A 16,169-nucleotide genomic window follows, 5' to 3' on the forward strand; every position below is an offset into this window, starting at 1 on the left:
TTGGAGCAATCCCAGCAGATGCACTGCATATTTATTGAGGACTAGGTGACCAAGACGCAACTAGCACGTGATTGTACAGAAATGTTTGGACTCCGGGGAGACTCTTCTCATACGTGTGCATGCAGGAACTTACCACAGCCAAGTGTCCACATCCGTTTACCCAGCCGAATTAGCAGCATGGCCCACGGAGGACCCGCTCGTTGGGTAGTGCTCTTTGGAGCAGTGTGGCTACACACGTCCGCTTATGCTTTGACCAACGTTGGTAACCCATGACTAGTGGTTTAGGATTATCTCAATCGGACAAAAACCCATAGCAAGAGGGAAGACCTACTTGCTGGTAGTTTGTCCATGGTTGTATACCTTAAACAAATGGGGTGAGGAAGTACTTGCTAGTGATGAAGCAATCCGCTTGCTATATTCCTAGGGACAAAATGGTCATGAGGTGAGTAGGGCATTATAACACTGGGAATGAGGTTAAGTGATATGGGCTCTATATGGTTTGTCGGAATAGGGATTGCTGATAAAGGACAGGTAATTTTTAGAGGGGCCCTTTGAGCGCCCTTTCACCATTGTGAGTGCAGTCTTTTATTTATGTTTGACTTTTATAACGCCTTTCCCCAAAACACAGGACATGGGTATGTAGTAGCACAATAGTTATAAAGACAAAGTACTCAACCTAGAAATAATACTTCGCAAGGCAAATGGTCCAAGAGGTACTTCTGTAAACAGATGAGAAAGCAGTGTTTTTACAAATATTTTTTTTTATTTTTTTTTTAACTTGTTTATTTTCAGTAGGCATACAGGAGAAAGCATTGACATATCAGTTTAACACTTTATCTCGGCATTATAATACGCTTATTTACATCCCCCCACCCAACCCCACTTCTTAGTCTCGGGGGTCTACCGGGGACTGTCTTTTTCCCTCCCTATAAGGTCCGATTCCTGACTCATTCGCTCCTGTCTCTTCCCACCTCGGTTCGCCTTTCTCCTTCCTCTCCCGGCTTACGCCCCCAAATCCTGGATTTGGCTGTCCTCTAGGGCCTGCTCCTCCATCAGCTGGGACCGTTCCCTGTCCGCCGCTTGCTGGGCCAATTGCACCAGGCGCGGTTTGTATGTCATGGCCGGGAAGTGTAAGTCATAGTCAATCACAGGCGACCAAATGTTTGTGAAATGATGGAGGCGGCCTCTGTTTGCTGCCATCACTTTCTCAGCGATGAAGATGTCCCAGATTTTCAGCCACCATAGCACCGTTAGGGGGCCCTCCGGGGTCTTCCATGTCCGGGCTATTGTGATTTTAGCGGCTAGAAGTAATTGCGTAATGAGGGTCGCGGGTGCGCCCGTTTTCGGGTAGGTGTCTGGGATCGGGGTCCCCAGCAGTAGCGGCTCCGGTTCCAGAGGCAGTGGAATTTGGGTTATGTCTGTGATGGTCGCTATACATTGGGACCAGAAGCTCTTCACCACCGGGCATGACCACCACATGTGTAGGTAGGAGCCTGGCGAGCCGCACCGACGCCAGCACTGTGGGTCCAGTGACTGGTTGAAGTGGTGTAGTTGTAGTGGTGGGAAATACCATCTCATGAGCAGTTTATATGCACATTCCCGGTTGGTGATGCAGAAGGATGATGAACGTGTGCGGGCCCAGATATCGATCCAGTCTTGATCCTGGATTGCGTGCCCTAGGTCCTTTTCCCACTGCGCCATATATGTCGCTCTCTTGGACAGGAGGTTCTCCTGGAATAGTCTGTGCAGCGTCGAGATCCGCCCTCGGGAGGGGGGGTCCGCTACTGTTAATTCCAAGGCATCCAGGGTCCGGGTGGCAGCCTCTCGCGTCTGGGGGTGTGTGCACCAGTGTCTGATTTGGCAGTATGTGAACCTGTCTGACTCTGTTAGGTTGAACGTACTTTTGCATTGGGCGAATGTCAGCGGCTGAGTTCCCTCAAATAGTTGGCTTAGGGAGGAGAGTCCTCCGGCGATCCAGTTCTTGAAGTTAGTGGGGTGAGCTCCCGGGAAGAACGCCGGATTGTGGAAGACTGTGGCTGAGGGGCCCAGAGCTCTCGGGATACCTCTGGATTTGCGGGCCCAATCCCACGCCTTCAGCGTTTGCTTGGTTGAGGATAGTATAGCTGGCCATGTCCGGCGCAGCGCGGTTGGCAGGTGTAGAAGAAAGCGCAATGGGAGGGGTAATCTGGACTGCTCTATGTCCATCCATTTGGGGCGCCCTGACGTTATAGTCCAAGCCCTAGTATGCGCTATCTGCGCCGCCATTTGGTATTTTTGGAGGTCAGGGACCCCTAGGCCTCCCTGGTCCGGAGCACATAGCATTGTCTTCCGGGGAATGCGGGCCTTCTTCCTCCTCCATATGAATCCAAATATCTTCCTTTGCAGTCTCTGTAGTTGGGGGCGAGGGACTATGATGGGGAGAGCCGAGCAGGCGTACAGGAATCGTGGCAACAGGTTCATCTTACAGGCTGTGATACGACCTATTAAGGATATTTCCTGCTTGTGCCAGGAGTCTAGGTCTTTTTCCAGAGTTTTCATCAGGGGCGGGAAGTTTATCCGATAGATGTCTCCTGGATTAGCGGGGATCCGCACCCCGAGGTAGGGGATGGATGTGTCATTTAACGGGACCGCGCACTGAGCACTGAAGGATGCCTTCTCTCTCTGATTCAACCCTATCCCCAGAGCTGTCGATTTCATAAAGTTAATGGCGAATCCGGATACTCTCCCAAATCTGTGAATTTCCGCTAGGGCGGCTTTTAAGGATTGCGAGGTGTCTGTGATGGTTAGCATCACGTCGTCAGCGTAGAGCGCTATCTTGTGCTGGGTAGGGCCCACTTGGAAGCCTTTGATTCTAGGGTTAAGTCGAATCCGCTGGGCCAATGATTCCATTACCATAGCGAATAACAAGGGGGAGAGGGGGCAGCCCTGTCTGTTGCCGCATGTCAGGGAGATCGGGTGAGTCAGGAGGCCGTTCACTCGGAGCAGGGTGGTCAGGGATTGGTAGTTCGCTAGGGTGAGCTTTAGGAAGGAGGGCCCAACGCCGAATGACTCCAGAGTGAGGCGGAGGAACGACCAGTCCACTTTATCGAAAGCCTTGGTCGCGTCTAAGGCTAGCAGGGTGAGTTTCTTCGAGTCTTGTCTGGCTATCTCGATCAGGTTGAGGACTCTGCACGTATTATCTGTGGTGGCTCTGTTTAAGATGAATCCCGTCTGGTCTGGGTCTATGATGTCCGGAAGAAGCCTTGCTAATCGGTTTGCCAAGACCTTCGAGTAGATATTCGCATCCAGGTTTAGTAGTGAGATGGGTCGATAGGATGCTATGTCGCTGGGGTCCTTTCCTGGTTTCAGCGCTAATACTGTTATTGACTCTCTCATTGACGGGGTTGTTGATCCAGAAGTGGCGAAGGAGTTGAAGAGGGTCGTCATTGCGGCTAGTAGCTGAGGCCGGAAGAGTTTGTAGAATCGGGACGAGAAACCATCTGGGCCCGGGGCTCTTGTTCTTAAGCTTTTAACGGCTTCGTCGATCTCCTCCCTGGTAATCGGGGCCTCCAATTCTTCCCTACTCGTAGCTGAGAGCTTAGGCAAGGCAGCTTCCCGCAGGTAGGACTGCTGCTCTTCCTGGGGCTTTTGGGTAGCTGACATGGTTTCGGTGACGTGAGCTTCTGCAATTCTCAGCTTATCTCGATCCGCGAATTGGGCTGCACCCTGGGGGTCTCGGAGGCTTAGTATAGTGTTCCTTTTCTTGATTCTTGCGAGTTTTTCCACCAGGAATTTATTAGCTTTGTTTCCCCTGGCGTAGTAGCTCTGCTTCGTCTTGGTTAGTAGCTGGGCTGTGTCCTCCGCGTAATGAGCCTCTAGTTTCCTCCGTGCCGTCTGCAGGATTCGGTAGGTTCTCTGGGACCAGTTTTTAGCTTTACATGCCGTTTCCGCCTCCAGAACCTTGTCTTCTAGGATGCGGCGGGTCTGTTGCTTTTGCCTATGGTAGGCCGCTCCTCGAGAGATCAGCACCCCTCGTACTACGGCCTTCATTGCATCCCATGTCGTCGCTGGGGAGGTGTCTTCGTTTTTATTGTCTTCGAAGTACTGTTTGATGGTTTTAGCTACTACGTCTCTCGTCGCCATGTCATTTAGGATCGGGTCATAAAGAGACCATCTGCGTCTTGGGGGTGGGTCCGGGTTATAGGCTCTTAGCGTTAGCATTACGGGTGCATGATCTGAATGGATTCTGGGGCCTATGAGGACATCGTCTGTGTACGACAGGATCTGCGGGGATGCCAGCAAGAGGTCGATACGTGAATAAGTCCTATGCACATAAGAATAGCATGAGTAGTCTCGTTCCTCTGGATGGAGGATCCTCCAGGTATCCACCACTTCGAAGGTTCGGAACAATTTAAGTAGGGCGATCGCCAAGCCAAAGTCTCCGCGGGCAGGGGGGTGTGATCTATCTACCAATGGTTTGGGGACTCCGTTGAAATCTCCCCCGATGATGGTCTGACCTTCAACAAACGGAAGCAGGGAGTTTTCCAGGGTCGAGTAGAATGCCTCTTGTTCTTGGTTTGGTGCGTATACTGAGATCAACGTGTATAGTTGGCCGAGAATTCGGCATTTCACCGCTACGAAGCGGCCGTTTGGGTCCCGTTTAGAGTCCAGGATTTGAGGCTTCAAATCTTTGGCGATTAAAATAGCTGTGCCACCCTTCATTCCGTTCGAAGCTAGGAACTGCGTTGGGAATTGCCGGTCTCTGAGCCTTGCGAAGTCCGCTGGGATCAAGTGTGTCTTCTGCAGGATGACAACGGAGGCTTTATCATTCTGGATGCGTTGTAGGATTGTTTTTCTCTTCTGTGGGGCGTTGAGGCCTCTAACGTTCAGTGTTAGGAACCTTAGTTTCTGGATCGGCCGGGGGGCCTCTTGGGTGCCTTCTGGGGTGGGATACTGTTCCTCGTGGGTGGGTTGGGGGTATTCAGTCTTCATATCGAGATTCCGAGTTAGCTAGGTTCTCCTGCAGCCGGGTTTTCTGTATCCTCCAACGGGAGGGCAATATTTTATCTGAGTGGGTCCACCAACGGGTGGGCAAACTTAAACGGGTGGGAGAACTCCCAACTGTACGGGGGCTGGAGTTTTCTGCGCAGCCGCCCTTACGGCCAACCTGGCCCACACAGTTTTCCTCGCCAACGGGGCGAGGGTCGAACCATTGAGATCCGCTCGGCTCCAAGGGTGGGTAGGTGACATACTCCTTGGAGAGGGGGGACTGGGCCGTTCGGGGCCCGCGGCATTGCCATGCTTCGTTTTGGCTTCAGCGTCGGTCTTAGTATCATGGCCGCCAACCTCTAAATCATTTCATCTTTCGGCGTCTTTGCGCTTTAGACCAGGGTTGTTGCTGTCTTTGAGGTGATTGATCTGGTTCCTCTGGCGGGAGGAGTGGACTAGGGGTGGTCGAGGTCTCCGGAGAGTTTGGGTGCAGGATCGGTTTCGCATCCTCTAGGTGGCTAATTTTGCGTAGAGTTCCCTGGAACGAGAATTGTAATGTAGCGGGGAAGAGCCAACGGTAGCGGATTTGCTGGCTCTGGAGGAACAGGGTCAAGGGCTTGAGAGCTCTCCTTTTCTGTATGGTGATCGGGGAGAGATCTTGGTATATCTGCAGGGGGGTGCTCATGAACGACAGTTCATCTTTGGAGCGGCTTATTGCCGAGATGGCTTCTTTGGTAGCGTAGAAGTGTACTCTCGTGATCACATCCGGAGGGCCGTCTGAATCTACTCCTCGTCTCGGGCGTAGTCTGTGGGTTTGGTCCAGGATGAGTTGGGCTTTGTCCGTTAGTGGAAGGAGAGCCTGGAAGAAGTTGCCTATATACTCCGGGAGCTCTTTATCTTGGATCGTTGCTGGGACCCCACGGATGCGCAAGTTATTCCGTCGGGCCCTGTTTTCTAAGTCTTCTTGCTTGAATGCGAGAATCTCATTACTGGACTGAAGCGCTCGGATCTCACGCCGCATTTCTATTATTGCTGCATCGTGGTTCTGGGTCAAGTCTTCGACTTCTCCTATCCTCTGTTCCGCTTCCGTGAGTCGCTGGTCAGTTTGTTCTAGTCGTGTGGTGAGCTCGGTCATGCAGGACCGAATTTCGGCTTTAATGTCTCTCATGAAGGCCATTAAGTCATCTCTGGTGGCGAGGTTACCTTGTTCTTCTGAGGGCTTTTGCGGGGTAAGCTTAGGTGAGGGGTCCGGTTTTCTTGTCTTGTCTGTTACTAGGAGCATGGTGGAAATGTCCGCGGTTTTGGCTGGCTTGGTGAGTCTCGACATTTTGCCGGGGCTGGGACTCTGGGGATCCTCTTCTGGCTGGAAGCCCCTGGGGGGGGGGCGCGCTTTGGGAAGGATGATTAGTTTCGGATGAATCTTCTGTGTAGGGCGAGTGATCCGACCACCGTGTTAGTTGTCAGTGTTGCAGTGGTTATGTTTGGGTCTTGCCACTCTTGGATGTAGTAGAGGGGGTCGGCTCCGCTTGCGGTAGGTGTTCACCCAGCCAAGGGGCTGCAGCTATCCAGGATGATAGGCCTGGTGGATGAGTTGGGCTGGAGCGCCCCAGGATGTTTTGGCAGTCGGAGACGTGGGGGTGCCTTCAGAAGGAGGTCTGGGAAAGGTGAGTGGTCAGGGGGGGGACCACCCGATCACTCTCCCCAGCTGGCACGGTATCTGGTGGGCCGGGGCGCCCCAGGAAGCTGGAAGGGGGGCTCCGGGTTCAGTGCTGGGGGGATTGTGGGGGGACGGCGGAAACTCACCCAGTCACGCCTCCGACACCGCCTCCAGGGTGCTGGGCTGCAGGGAGGAGCCGCAGCCTCCTCCGTTCTCCGGGTAGATCGTTGCCAGTATAGGAGGTGGGGGGGGTGGTAGAAGGGCTCCTGCCCCCACAGCTGGTCTCGAAGCTAGAGGGCCTCAGGGGCTTGGTCGTCCCCCCCGCGAGCTGGTCCGCCGTACGGGGTCCCTCCTCCAGGAGGGCCCACCTCTGAGGCCGGAGAGTCAACCGGACTGGGGGGTCGAGATGGCGGTGGGGGCTGACGCCGATCCCGTACTCCGATCCAATGGAGGGGGGAGGCGGCTGGGAGAAGCACTCGAGCCCGCGCCGAGGCTCCAGGTGGAAGGGGACCGGAGCGGCCGCTCCTCCGGCGAGGCTTAGGATCGGAGCAGAGGGCGAGAGCAGGAGGTCCTACGGACGTCTCGTCACTGGGCGTCGGCGGGGAAAAAGGGCCTGGGCCCCGGCCGCCATCTTGGTTCGGCGTGGAGAGGCACCCGCGTCGAGTTCCGTCGCCGCGTTTTCAGGGTTCCCACCGCGATCGCTCTCCCAGATTGGAGCGGTGGATGCACCGGAGGTTCCGCCAGCTTCTCCCGCCAGAGGAACAGCAGCGGCGGCGCTGGAGCCGGCTAAATTTCAGCTGAAGCCGCGGGTCCTTACGGAGGCCATTAACGGAGCAGCCTCATCAGTGGCGCTCCAGGCCACGCCCCTTACAAATATTTGTTAAAGTGGAATATAAACTTCAATCAAAAGGAATACTGCTCCATAAGTCTGCTTCAACATCTGAAAGGTGAAAACTGGAAGATGCCCAAGGAGTGCACTTTAAAAGATCCTATATGCCAAGAAGACTGATAAAATGAGATCAGAAAGATGTGGCAGAACAAAGCCCGTAACACATTTTTCAAAACACATGCAACTCAAATCCTGGAATAATAGGAAGCTGCCGAAGACGTGCAGGGTAGGGGAGACTTGAGATGTAAAAACTACCCAGAAAATGCAAACTACAGAATAGAATGGAAAGTAACATTTTGGTAGATCCACATAATGAGCGGACAGGTAGTTTAGGAACAAGTTAGTAGAAGAAAAGTTAATTGACAAATTGCTCTGATATTTTAGAACTGGAAATGTCATGTACAAGCTCTTAGTTTGTTCCGAAGTCAAAAATAAAACATGAATGGTACTTGTGCCAGAAAATGGTCTTTCCTTGTGTGGTACATTTAAGGAACAGGATCTGCTGGACGAACACCAGTGCCCACCTCCAATGCCAGTCCCCTGCTGTCATTGGTGTAATCCTCAAAGCAATATTTTGTCTGCAAGATCGGTGTTCAACCACGGACCTCATCAGCATGATATCTGTACAGAGACCCCAGAAAACAAACTTTCAGGCACACAGAGGAAGTTAGTCACTACACACCACCCTCCTATAACTCAACAGAAGCCTGTACTTAGGGGTGGGGGGTAAAAAACCAAGAGGAATCCCCAGCCAGTTTATCAATGGCTTTGCATTACCAAAATGACAAAGTGAAATGAGAATAACTTGGCTGCCACCCACGTTGATTTTACATACAGTGAAATTATCACTCCTGCAACTGAATGGTAACGTAACATCCTCCTTTTAGGGATTCAGAAAGGTAAACTCTAATAGGACAAAAGCTAGGGAAGCCACCCTACTCCCATAAACTGAAAAGGATGCTCATAGGTCCAGCTTAGTATAAATCTGTGTGCACATTGCATAGGTAATAAGGGAGCAAGGATGGCACAGTGGATGGATGTGGCCTCCTAACAACTGAGAAACTAACCCAATGTCATCAGACAAGACCGAACGGTGGCATTGGGAAATAGCTGCATATTACAGACCCCAGATGAGATACAAGCACAGAGAAGACCAAGCCACCCAATGGGACTTGAGATAAATGTCAGGTAGGCTTTTGCCATTTCCTTCCCTGTAATCAAGGAGACCTCTATTCAAGTGAGAAACTAATGAGATTTTAATGAGATCCTTTTCTTTCCCCGTCATGGAAGGGGTGGGGGAAAGGAGCAATGATCAGGGGGACACGCAAACCCGTGACCAAGTATTTGTTGGTGCCTGCTATTCAGTAACTGGATCCTAGAGCAATTAATTATGTAATAGCACTTCGATGGGCACCAACACTGGATGGGACCTCATCCTAACCAGTCTCTTCAGACTTCCTTGGAGGGACTGAGTCCCATATTAGTGAAGATGTATGCTAGTATCTTGTGAGGAAGACTAATCCCAGGCCTAACTGCCTTTCTTGGAAACTAAAAACCTGTTTGAGACATAACCCGCAGCATGTAGATTCTGGAGCAGGTGCTGAGCTGGAGACCCATTGTTAAACGTAAGTAACTTGCTGGTTAAATAGGGTCGCTCATTGAAGTGTATCTTTTTTTAAGTTATTATAAAGAAATGTAATACATCCTATTAAGTAATGGTTTCTTCTTGCTTCCCAGTTGTGACAGCTGCCCAGGCAAAGAACCTGATTGATGCTGGAGTTGATGCTTTGCGAGTTGGGATGGGCAGTGGTTCGATTTGCATCACACAAGAAGGTAAATTCACATTGTAGCATCTGGCCAGTTTTGCTCAAGTGTCCGCTTAGAGCAGTCCAGCATAGTTTGTCGAGTTGTGCTGTTTGCACATTCATCATACATGTTTTAGTCTGGCAATTGTGTTACTGTACACTAGTAGGGTAACAAGAGCTTAACTAGGAAATACAATTGAGAAGGTCTCCTTTTTCGAGTGGAAGTATTAAGAAGCCAGGGTAGGACTCCAGGATTGAGATGCATTTAATACGTGTGGTTCAGGCATTGCCCAGTAAGGAGGGACTGCTTGCCCTTTAACCAAACATTAAGGAAAAACATTTTTTTTGCCAGCCCATAGATAACTGGTATCAACGTAGGCGCATTTCTACCAGAAAGCAATCCAGATTTTCCAGTACCAAGGGAGATTCTTGGACACCTTTCCAAAGCAACATCAACAGTGCAACAATCCTATTTCCTATGAGCACTCGGACACATAACTCATTTTTCCTTCGGAAGAGAGACTGTTCTTAAATGCATGATCTTTCACATTTTCTGCCGTTAGGTACATTTTATTATTCCACGGCTCATTTGTACCTTGCATGTCTATGTTCTCCATGCAAGACTGAACAGGAGGCCTCTGCAAGAGGGTTTGTGAATGCAGAAAATGGATTGTTGGAGGACACAGATTTGATTGTACCGTCGCCTTGACAGTACGTTATTTAAGACAATGGGGAACAATCTGGTAGTCTAAGGACCCTCGCCAGATTATGACTTTGCACCTTTCTAAGCACTGCAGTGCCCAGAAGTGCATAATTTCAATCCCACAGTTAATTGTGGGGGGTGACCTTGCTCATGTAAAATGTAATCACGGGCAAGGCTGAGAATGTGCCATATTTGGCATGAATCCTAATAATCTGCCTTGCAAAAGACAGCAATTTGATCTCCAAGAATTCTGTTTGATTTTTTTTCTTGCATAAACAATTTATCAGTCAGTTAGAAAGCCTTCTTCAGAAGGGAGCAATATAACGCACAAATACACTTCAATACTGTTCACTCTTAGTTTCTAAATCAGTAAAGATCCTTTTGGAATGGCCCCACAGACGCAACCTACACCCACAGGTGACTTCGATAACTACGGTGCTGGGGACATTAATTTCTTACTGTTGGTATTTAGAATACTTTAATGAATTGGTAAAAGGCAAAGGTTATTAGACCACAAGAGACCACAAATATTCTTAAGCAGGCAAACGCCTTTTGATCCTCCAAGAAGAGTCATACGATTCTATAGGCTAAGCCAAAATCAATGGGCAAAAGTCTTGTATAGGATGAAGCACTTCTAGTAAGTAAATGGAAAAGTCTTTGCACAAGTTCCTGGGAGTCTTTGATGAAAACAAGAATCAAATGTAGGGCCACAAGCTGATTAGACTTGTGAGTTGCAGAAGTTTTAAGAAACTCTACACGAAGAGGTACGTTCTCTCAGCTCAGACTTTTTACAGTACCTTAGAAGTTAAGAAAAAGATGCAGCTGATGACCTCTGTTCCTGTGCAGCTCTGCAGATCTCGCTGTTCCTGGGCCTCAGTCGTGGGACTCCTGCAATGCACTGGGACGGTCAAAACTCGCAACCGGCAAACTTCACTTTCAGTGGCTGTTCAGTGTTTCAGCTCCTCTCGTCTACCGCAAATAGCAGCACTACCGTTCCTGGCTGTCGAGACAGACTTTCCTTGGTTCTGGCATTCTGCACTCTGTTAAGGGGCCCTAGGCTTGGTCATTCCTGCTTCCTGGGTGTCCGGAGGATCTTCCAAAAGCTCTAGGCCAGCTTAAAAGCAATGCGCACAATCTGGTGTTCCTCTCCCTGGCTATACGGTTTCCAGCAGCAACTCTGTGGAAATTCAACAGCTCCGAGATGGATGTCCAGATGGCTTACTTTGGAGTTGATTGGCCCCACCAACTCAAAGGGAGAAGTCGTCCTTGCAGGGGCTTCTGTGTTGATGCAAACTTGGCGTTTCGGCACTGCAACAGGGTTTCACTGGGCAAACCAACGGTTCAGGAGTTGCAGCAGGCGTCCTCTTCAAGCTCTTCTTCGGTTCCTTCGTCCCGTGGTCGACTCTGCCTTCCAAGCCAAAGGACTCTTTATTTCGTTCTCTACCATTCATTCCAGCCTAGATGTTAAAAACCCAGCAGGGTGGCTGTCCTTGCCGGACAGTCAGCCAGTGAATCACCACAGAGTGTATTTGGGTCTCCTAGGACGCCAATTACGGGGAGTTTCGGACACCACCTTGACTTCCTGCCTACCCCAGACGCTCTGCTTCCCCTACCCCAGACGCTCTGCTTCCAGAGGCGGGTTTCACTTGTAAGTCCCGCCAAAGGCAAAATGTAAGAGTCCAAACATGGTTTGGCACGCAGAGTAAATCTCAAGAAGGACCTTTCCACAAAGAAATGGCGAAAAAAGGCCAGGCGCCATTTTGACAAAGATGGCTTCCGTGGTCGTTTTACAGCAGCTGTGAATGCAGCTCACGGTAAATGCACACCATGGTAGTTAAACGAAACCACGGCCACCAGCCTTTCAATGAGAAAAGGGTAACATAAAAAATGTCACATGAGAAGCTATGGATACTAGGTAACCCCTCCAGCACTGTATTGTAAGGCTCTAGAAAGTTACAATGAGTAAAGTCAATTTCACTTTAGTCCTCTGGGAAACACTAGTTTATCCCAGAGAAGGTAGTTAAAACTTTGGGAACTCTGGAAGACTTCCCTGTGTCACTGCACTGAAGGTTCTGTGTGACACAATGTGAAAGATGCCTATGGAGTTTATCAGACTCCACAACCAAAAGAAAGAGGTAAAATCCACATTAAAATACATGCATGGGGAAAAAGGGTCTCTCTCTCCAGGGTAAAAAAATTCAAGTCCTCAAAATCCAGCAAAGTTGCTGGGGGTCTCTAAGGTGGAGATAATTGGCACATTTCGGAGAATTCTCCCTAGCAGGGAGCAATATAAAAGCAACACACATATACAATTCAAAATACTCTTATTTTTTCTAAATCAGCAAGTACACATTTGGGATGGCACACAGGAGGTTCCTACACCCTGAGGTGACTTAAATAACTAGGGCACTGTGGACATTAATAGATCACTGGTACATTTAGAGCAATACTGAGTTGGTGTCAAAGAAAAGGGTATGGGAATAAAACAAAGGTTACACAAATATTCTGAAGCAGGTTAGTACTTTTTAACCCAGCCAATGCAAAGTAAGTTAACCCTTTCCTGGAGGAAAGGCAAAACACAAAGTCAAAGGTAAGAAGAGTCTTTCAGGGAGCCAGGTCAGCCAATGTCAATTGAGCAAAAGTCTAGGTGAAATTGAAGCACTTCTTGTAGGGAAGTAAATAAGTTACACAATGTTTTGGAAGTCATTGGAGAAAATTAGAATCACTGTAGGGTCACAAGCTGGGAGGCTTGTGAAGAACAAAGCTGCAAGCAACTCTGCAAAAGCAAGCAAGGCCAGTCTCAACTGAGAACAAGTAAGGCTACACAACAAGAGGCAAGTCCCCTTAGTTTTACAGTACTTTTGGTTAGAAGAAATGGTTGCAGCTGGCTTCCGTTTCTGTGTAGGTCTGCAGATCATGTTCCTGGGCCTCAGTCGTGGGACAAGAGGGAGGATGTCTGGGGTCTCAGGAACTTCAATGGGAAGGTCAGCGGCAGCAATGGGCAAACTTCAATTCAGTGGCTTTTCGCGGTTTTAGCTCCTCGCGTCTCTAGCAAATAGCAACACTGCGGTTCTCGGATACCACCTCCAGACTTTACTCGCATCTGGGGTCCAACACTCTGCTGAGGTGACTCAGGCTTGGTCAGTCCTGCTTCCTGGGAGTCCAGAGGATCTTCCTGGAGATTGGTTCCGATTTGAAGACACTTACTCGATTCTGATATTCCTCTGCCTGGCACTGCGGTTCCTGCAGCAGCAATGGAAGTACAGGCAGCTCCGAGAGGATTTCCAGATGAGCTTGTCTTGCGGTCGATTGGTCCCACCAAACAAAGGGAGAAGTCGTCCTTTGCAGGTCTTTTCTAGTCAAGGCGAATTTGGAGCTTCAGCACAGCAGCAGGGCTTCACCGGGCAAGCCAACGGTCCATGAGTTGCAGCAGGCGTCTCTACCAAGTTCTTCTTTGGATTCCTTCGTCCAGTAGTCGACTCTGTCTTCCAAGCATCAAGCCTTGCCTTTTTATGCAGGTTTCTCCCATTTGCAGCCTAGCTGGCACTTCACACAGCCCTCCAGCCAATCACCCTTGGGTGCATTCCTTTAACCAAGGAGACTAGGCACACAATTTCGTGCACCTCCCTCACTTTCTGCCCCTGCCATACACGCTGGAGCCAGAGGTGGGCTTCACTCGTGAATCCTGCAAAAGACAACTCACAAAGGGACCAAACCTGGTTTGGCACGTTGAGTAAATCTCAAGAAGGACCTTTCCAACAAGAAATGGCGAAAAAAGAAGACCGTGGCCATTTTGATAAAATGAACACCTATGGGTGTCTTGCTGCAATTGCAGCCCGTGGTAAAAACACAATGGAGGTAAAAAGTAAACTACTGCCACCAGCCATTAATTGTAGAAAGGGTAGCATAAAAATGTTACATGAGAAACTAGACAAAGGGAATACTAGGTAACCCCTGCAGCACCCTATTGTAAGATGGTGTGTGCTGGGTCTAGAAAGTTACAAACTCTAAGTATATTCAATTTCACTTCACTGCTCTTGGAATCAGTAGTTTATCCCAGGGAAGGTATTTGAACCTTTGGGCAATCTAAGACTTCCCTGTGCCACTGCACTGAAGGTGTTGGGTGACACAATGTAAAGATGCCTATGGAGTTTCATACTCCAAAGTCAAAAGAAACACAGAGTCCAAATTACACAAAAATCCATGAGTGGGGAAAAAGGGTCTCGCTCTCTCCAGGTTAAAGTCCTAAAGTCCAGCAAAAAGAGCTTTGGGTCTCTAAGGTAGAAGGGAATTGGCACATTTCTGAGAATTCTCCCTAACCAGGTCAAAGGACGAAGTCCGATCAATGGAAGCAATATAGATTGTTGAATAGTTTTTCACCTATGTTGGGTCTTGGCATAATTTTAATAGAATGCCATTGATGGAGGTGCTGTAATGGTTCCTAAATCCAATTTGAAAGATTCTAGGGCGCCCAATACTATCTTGCTTTCAGCATCCAAGATGGACATTGGCCAATAGTTCCTAGGGTCAGATCTCGGCCCTTTCTTGTGGATGGGAATGACACATAGGCAGTTTGTCAGGATTCTGGAAATTAACCACTCCTCTATTTCTCAAATATGGTAGCTCATGTATGGGCGTCGGACTTAAAAAGCCAATTTGACAAAATATTCACACCAACTGATCAAGATGAATGGACATTTTTTAAATTAGGTTGAGGACCCCTTCCCTGGCAATCCAGGGAGACCAAGTCCCGCCGTCATTGCTTGGGCTAAATGAACTTCCAGCTTGTCCTTCGAAGCATTATGTAATGACACAAAATGCTCCACCTGGGTTGACTAGAGTATTGTATTAATTTCACACATTTTAGAATCACTCTACAAAGAAAAATGGACATCATCCCTGCATGACAGAATCGCTAACATTGCTTTCCAGTCCCTCTGAACTTGAATTAGATCATGGCTCTTTGGCCTATTTTTGTGCCTGCTTGAGCCTAGAAATTTCCTTGGACTTGTGTTCCTCATCTGACTGGCTGGCCTTTGCGGCACGAATCCCTCCTAAGCTTTTTTCCTTTTTTCCTTTTGCTGACCGTATTGTCAAAGGCATAGGAATGTACAACCTTATGGGCATTCCCTCTCACCCCCTTTCGTGAAAAAGTACTGTACAAAGTATTTTCTATGAAATGTGCGTGTATCGAAGGTAAAAATCCCCAGCTTCCATACATACGATGTGGTTCCAACTTAACGTTGCATTTTTGCTTTTATAAGCATTCAATTTTTAACAGTTTTTGGCCTGGTTCACTTCTAAGTTAATCAGTGATGACAACTTTGATTTTATTTTAAGATCAAGTCATTACAAGCATAGACCAAACTGATCACTCATAGGTCTCTTGTACGTTAAAATATTTACATTTGTTATATAAAATAGTTACAAATAAGTAATCTTAACGTGTTGAGGAGTCCCCTGCCAACACTCTATGCCAAGTAGGTTGAATTGCGGAGTCAGCAAGGTTAATATTCAATTTAAGACCTAATGAATCAAGGGACATGGCCCATCTACTCCCATTGTACCTCCTTAGTCCATGCGTCTGCATGTTGAATTTCAGTTCCCAGCTATAATAACATGACCGTTAATGTTACTACTCAACCACTATTGTACACTAAAATCTCTAAGAACTCCTTAAGGGGGGAAATCCCCTCGTTCCAGTAAATATTTGTTGTAAGTAGAGTGAAAGCGGATTCTCCCTGTGTCCCCAACAACTGTTGCAAGAGTCCCTCTCGCTATGTTCTTGTCAGAAGCAATATTATGTCCCACCCTTGATTTAGTTCATTTTAAGAGACACCTGAAGGGCTGGCCCACATCCTCTTTGATAGCAGATTGAAATGAACTCTCATCATGCAATCCAACAACCATGTTTCTTGTAAAAGAATAAGTTCATATTGTTTTAGATTTTGACCGATCTCTGGAAAATGTATCAATTCACGATATCCCCTGGTATGCCAGGTCAAAATCTTAAAATCAGACTTTCTACTGAAGTCCGCTCTTCCCCTTTTTCTAACTTCAGAAGAGTTTAACACATTCGAGTCATGACCAGACACAAGCTTCAGTGCCAGAACTGCTTTTGGAGGCCAACGTAACAACCTCTCTGTT

At 48.5% G+C, this 16,169-nt stretch overlaps 1 protein-coding gene across 4 annotated transcripts in view; it reads left to right on the top strand.

Annotated features, from left to right (window-relative positions):
* Window positions 1–16,169, top strand: part of IMPDH2 (inosine monophosphate dehydrogenase 2) — a 603,389-nt gene that overhangs the window by 218,108 nt on the left and 369,112 nt on the right. For all 4 annotated transcript variants that reach the window (XM_069643304.1, XM_069643305.1, XM_069643307.1 and 1 more), the window contains one exon: window positions 9,252–9,347. In XM_069643304.1, coding sequence (XP_069499405.1) covers window positions 9,252–9,347 — 96 coding nt within the window. The remainder of the gene's footprint in view (window positions 1–9,251; window positions 9,348–16,169) is intronic.

This window comes from Ambystoma mexicanum, chromosome 2p (assembly GCF_040938575.1).
Source record: "Ambystoma mexicanum isolate Mex_15411 chromosome 2p, UKY_AmexF1_1, whole genome shotgun sequence".
Taxonomy (NCBI): domain Eukaryota; kingdom Metazoa; phylum Chordata; class Amphibia; order Caudata; family Ambystomatidae; genus Ambystoma; species Ambystoma mexicanum.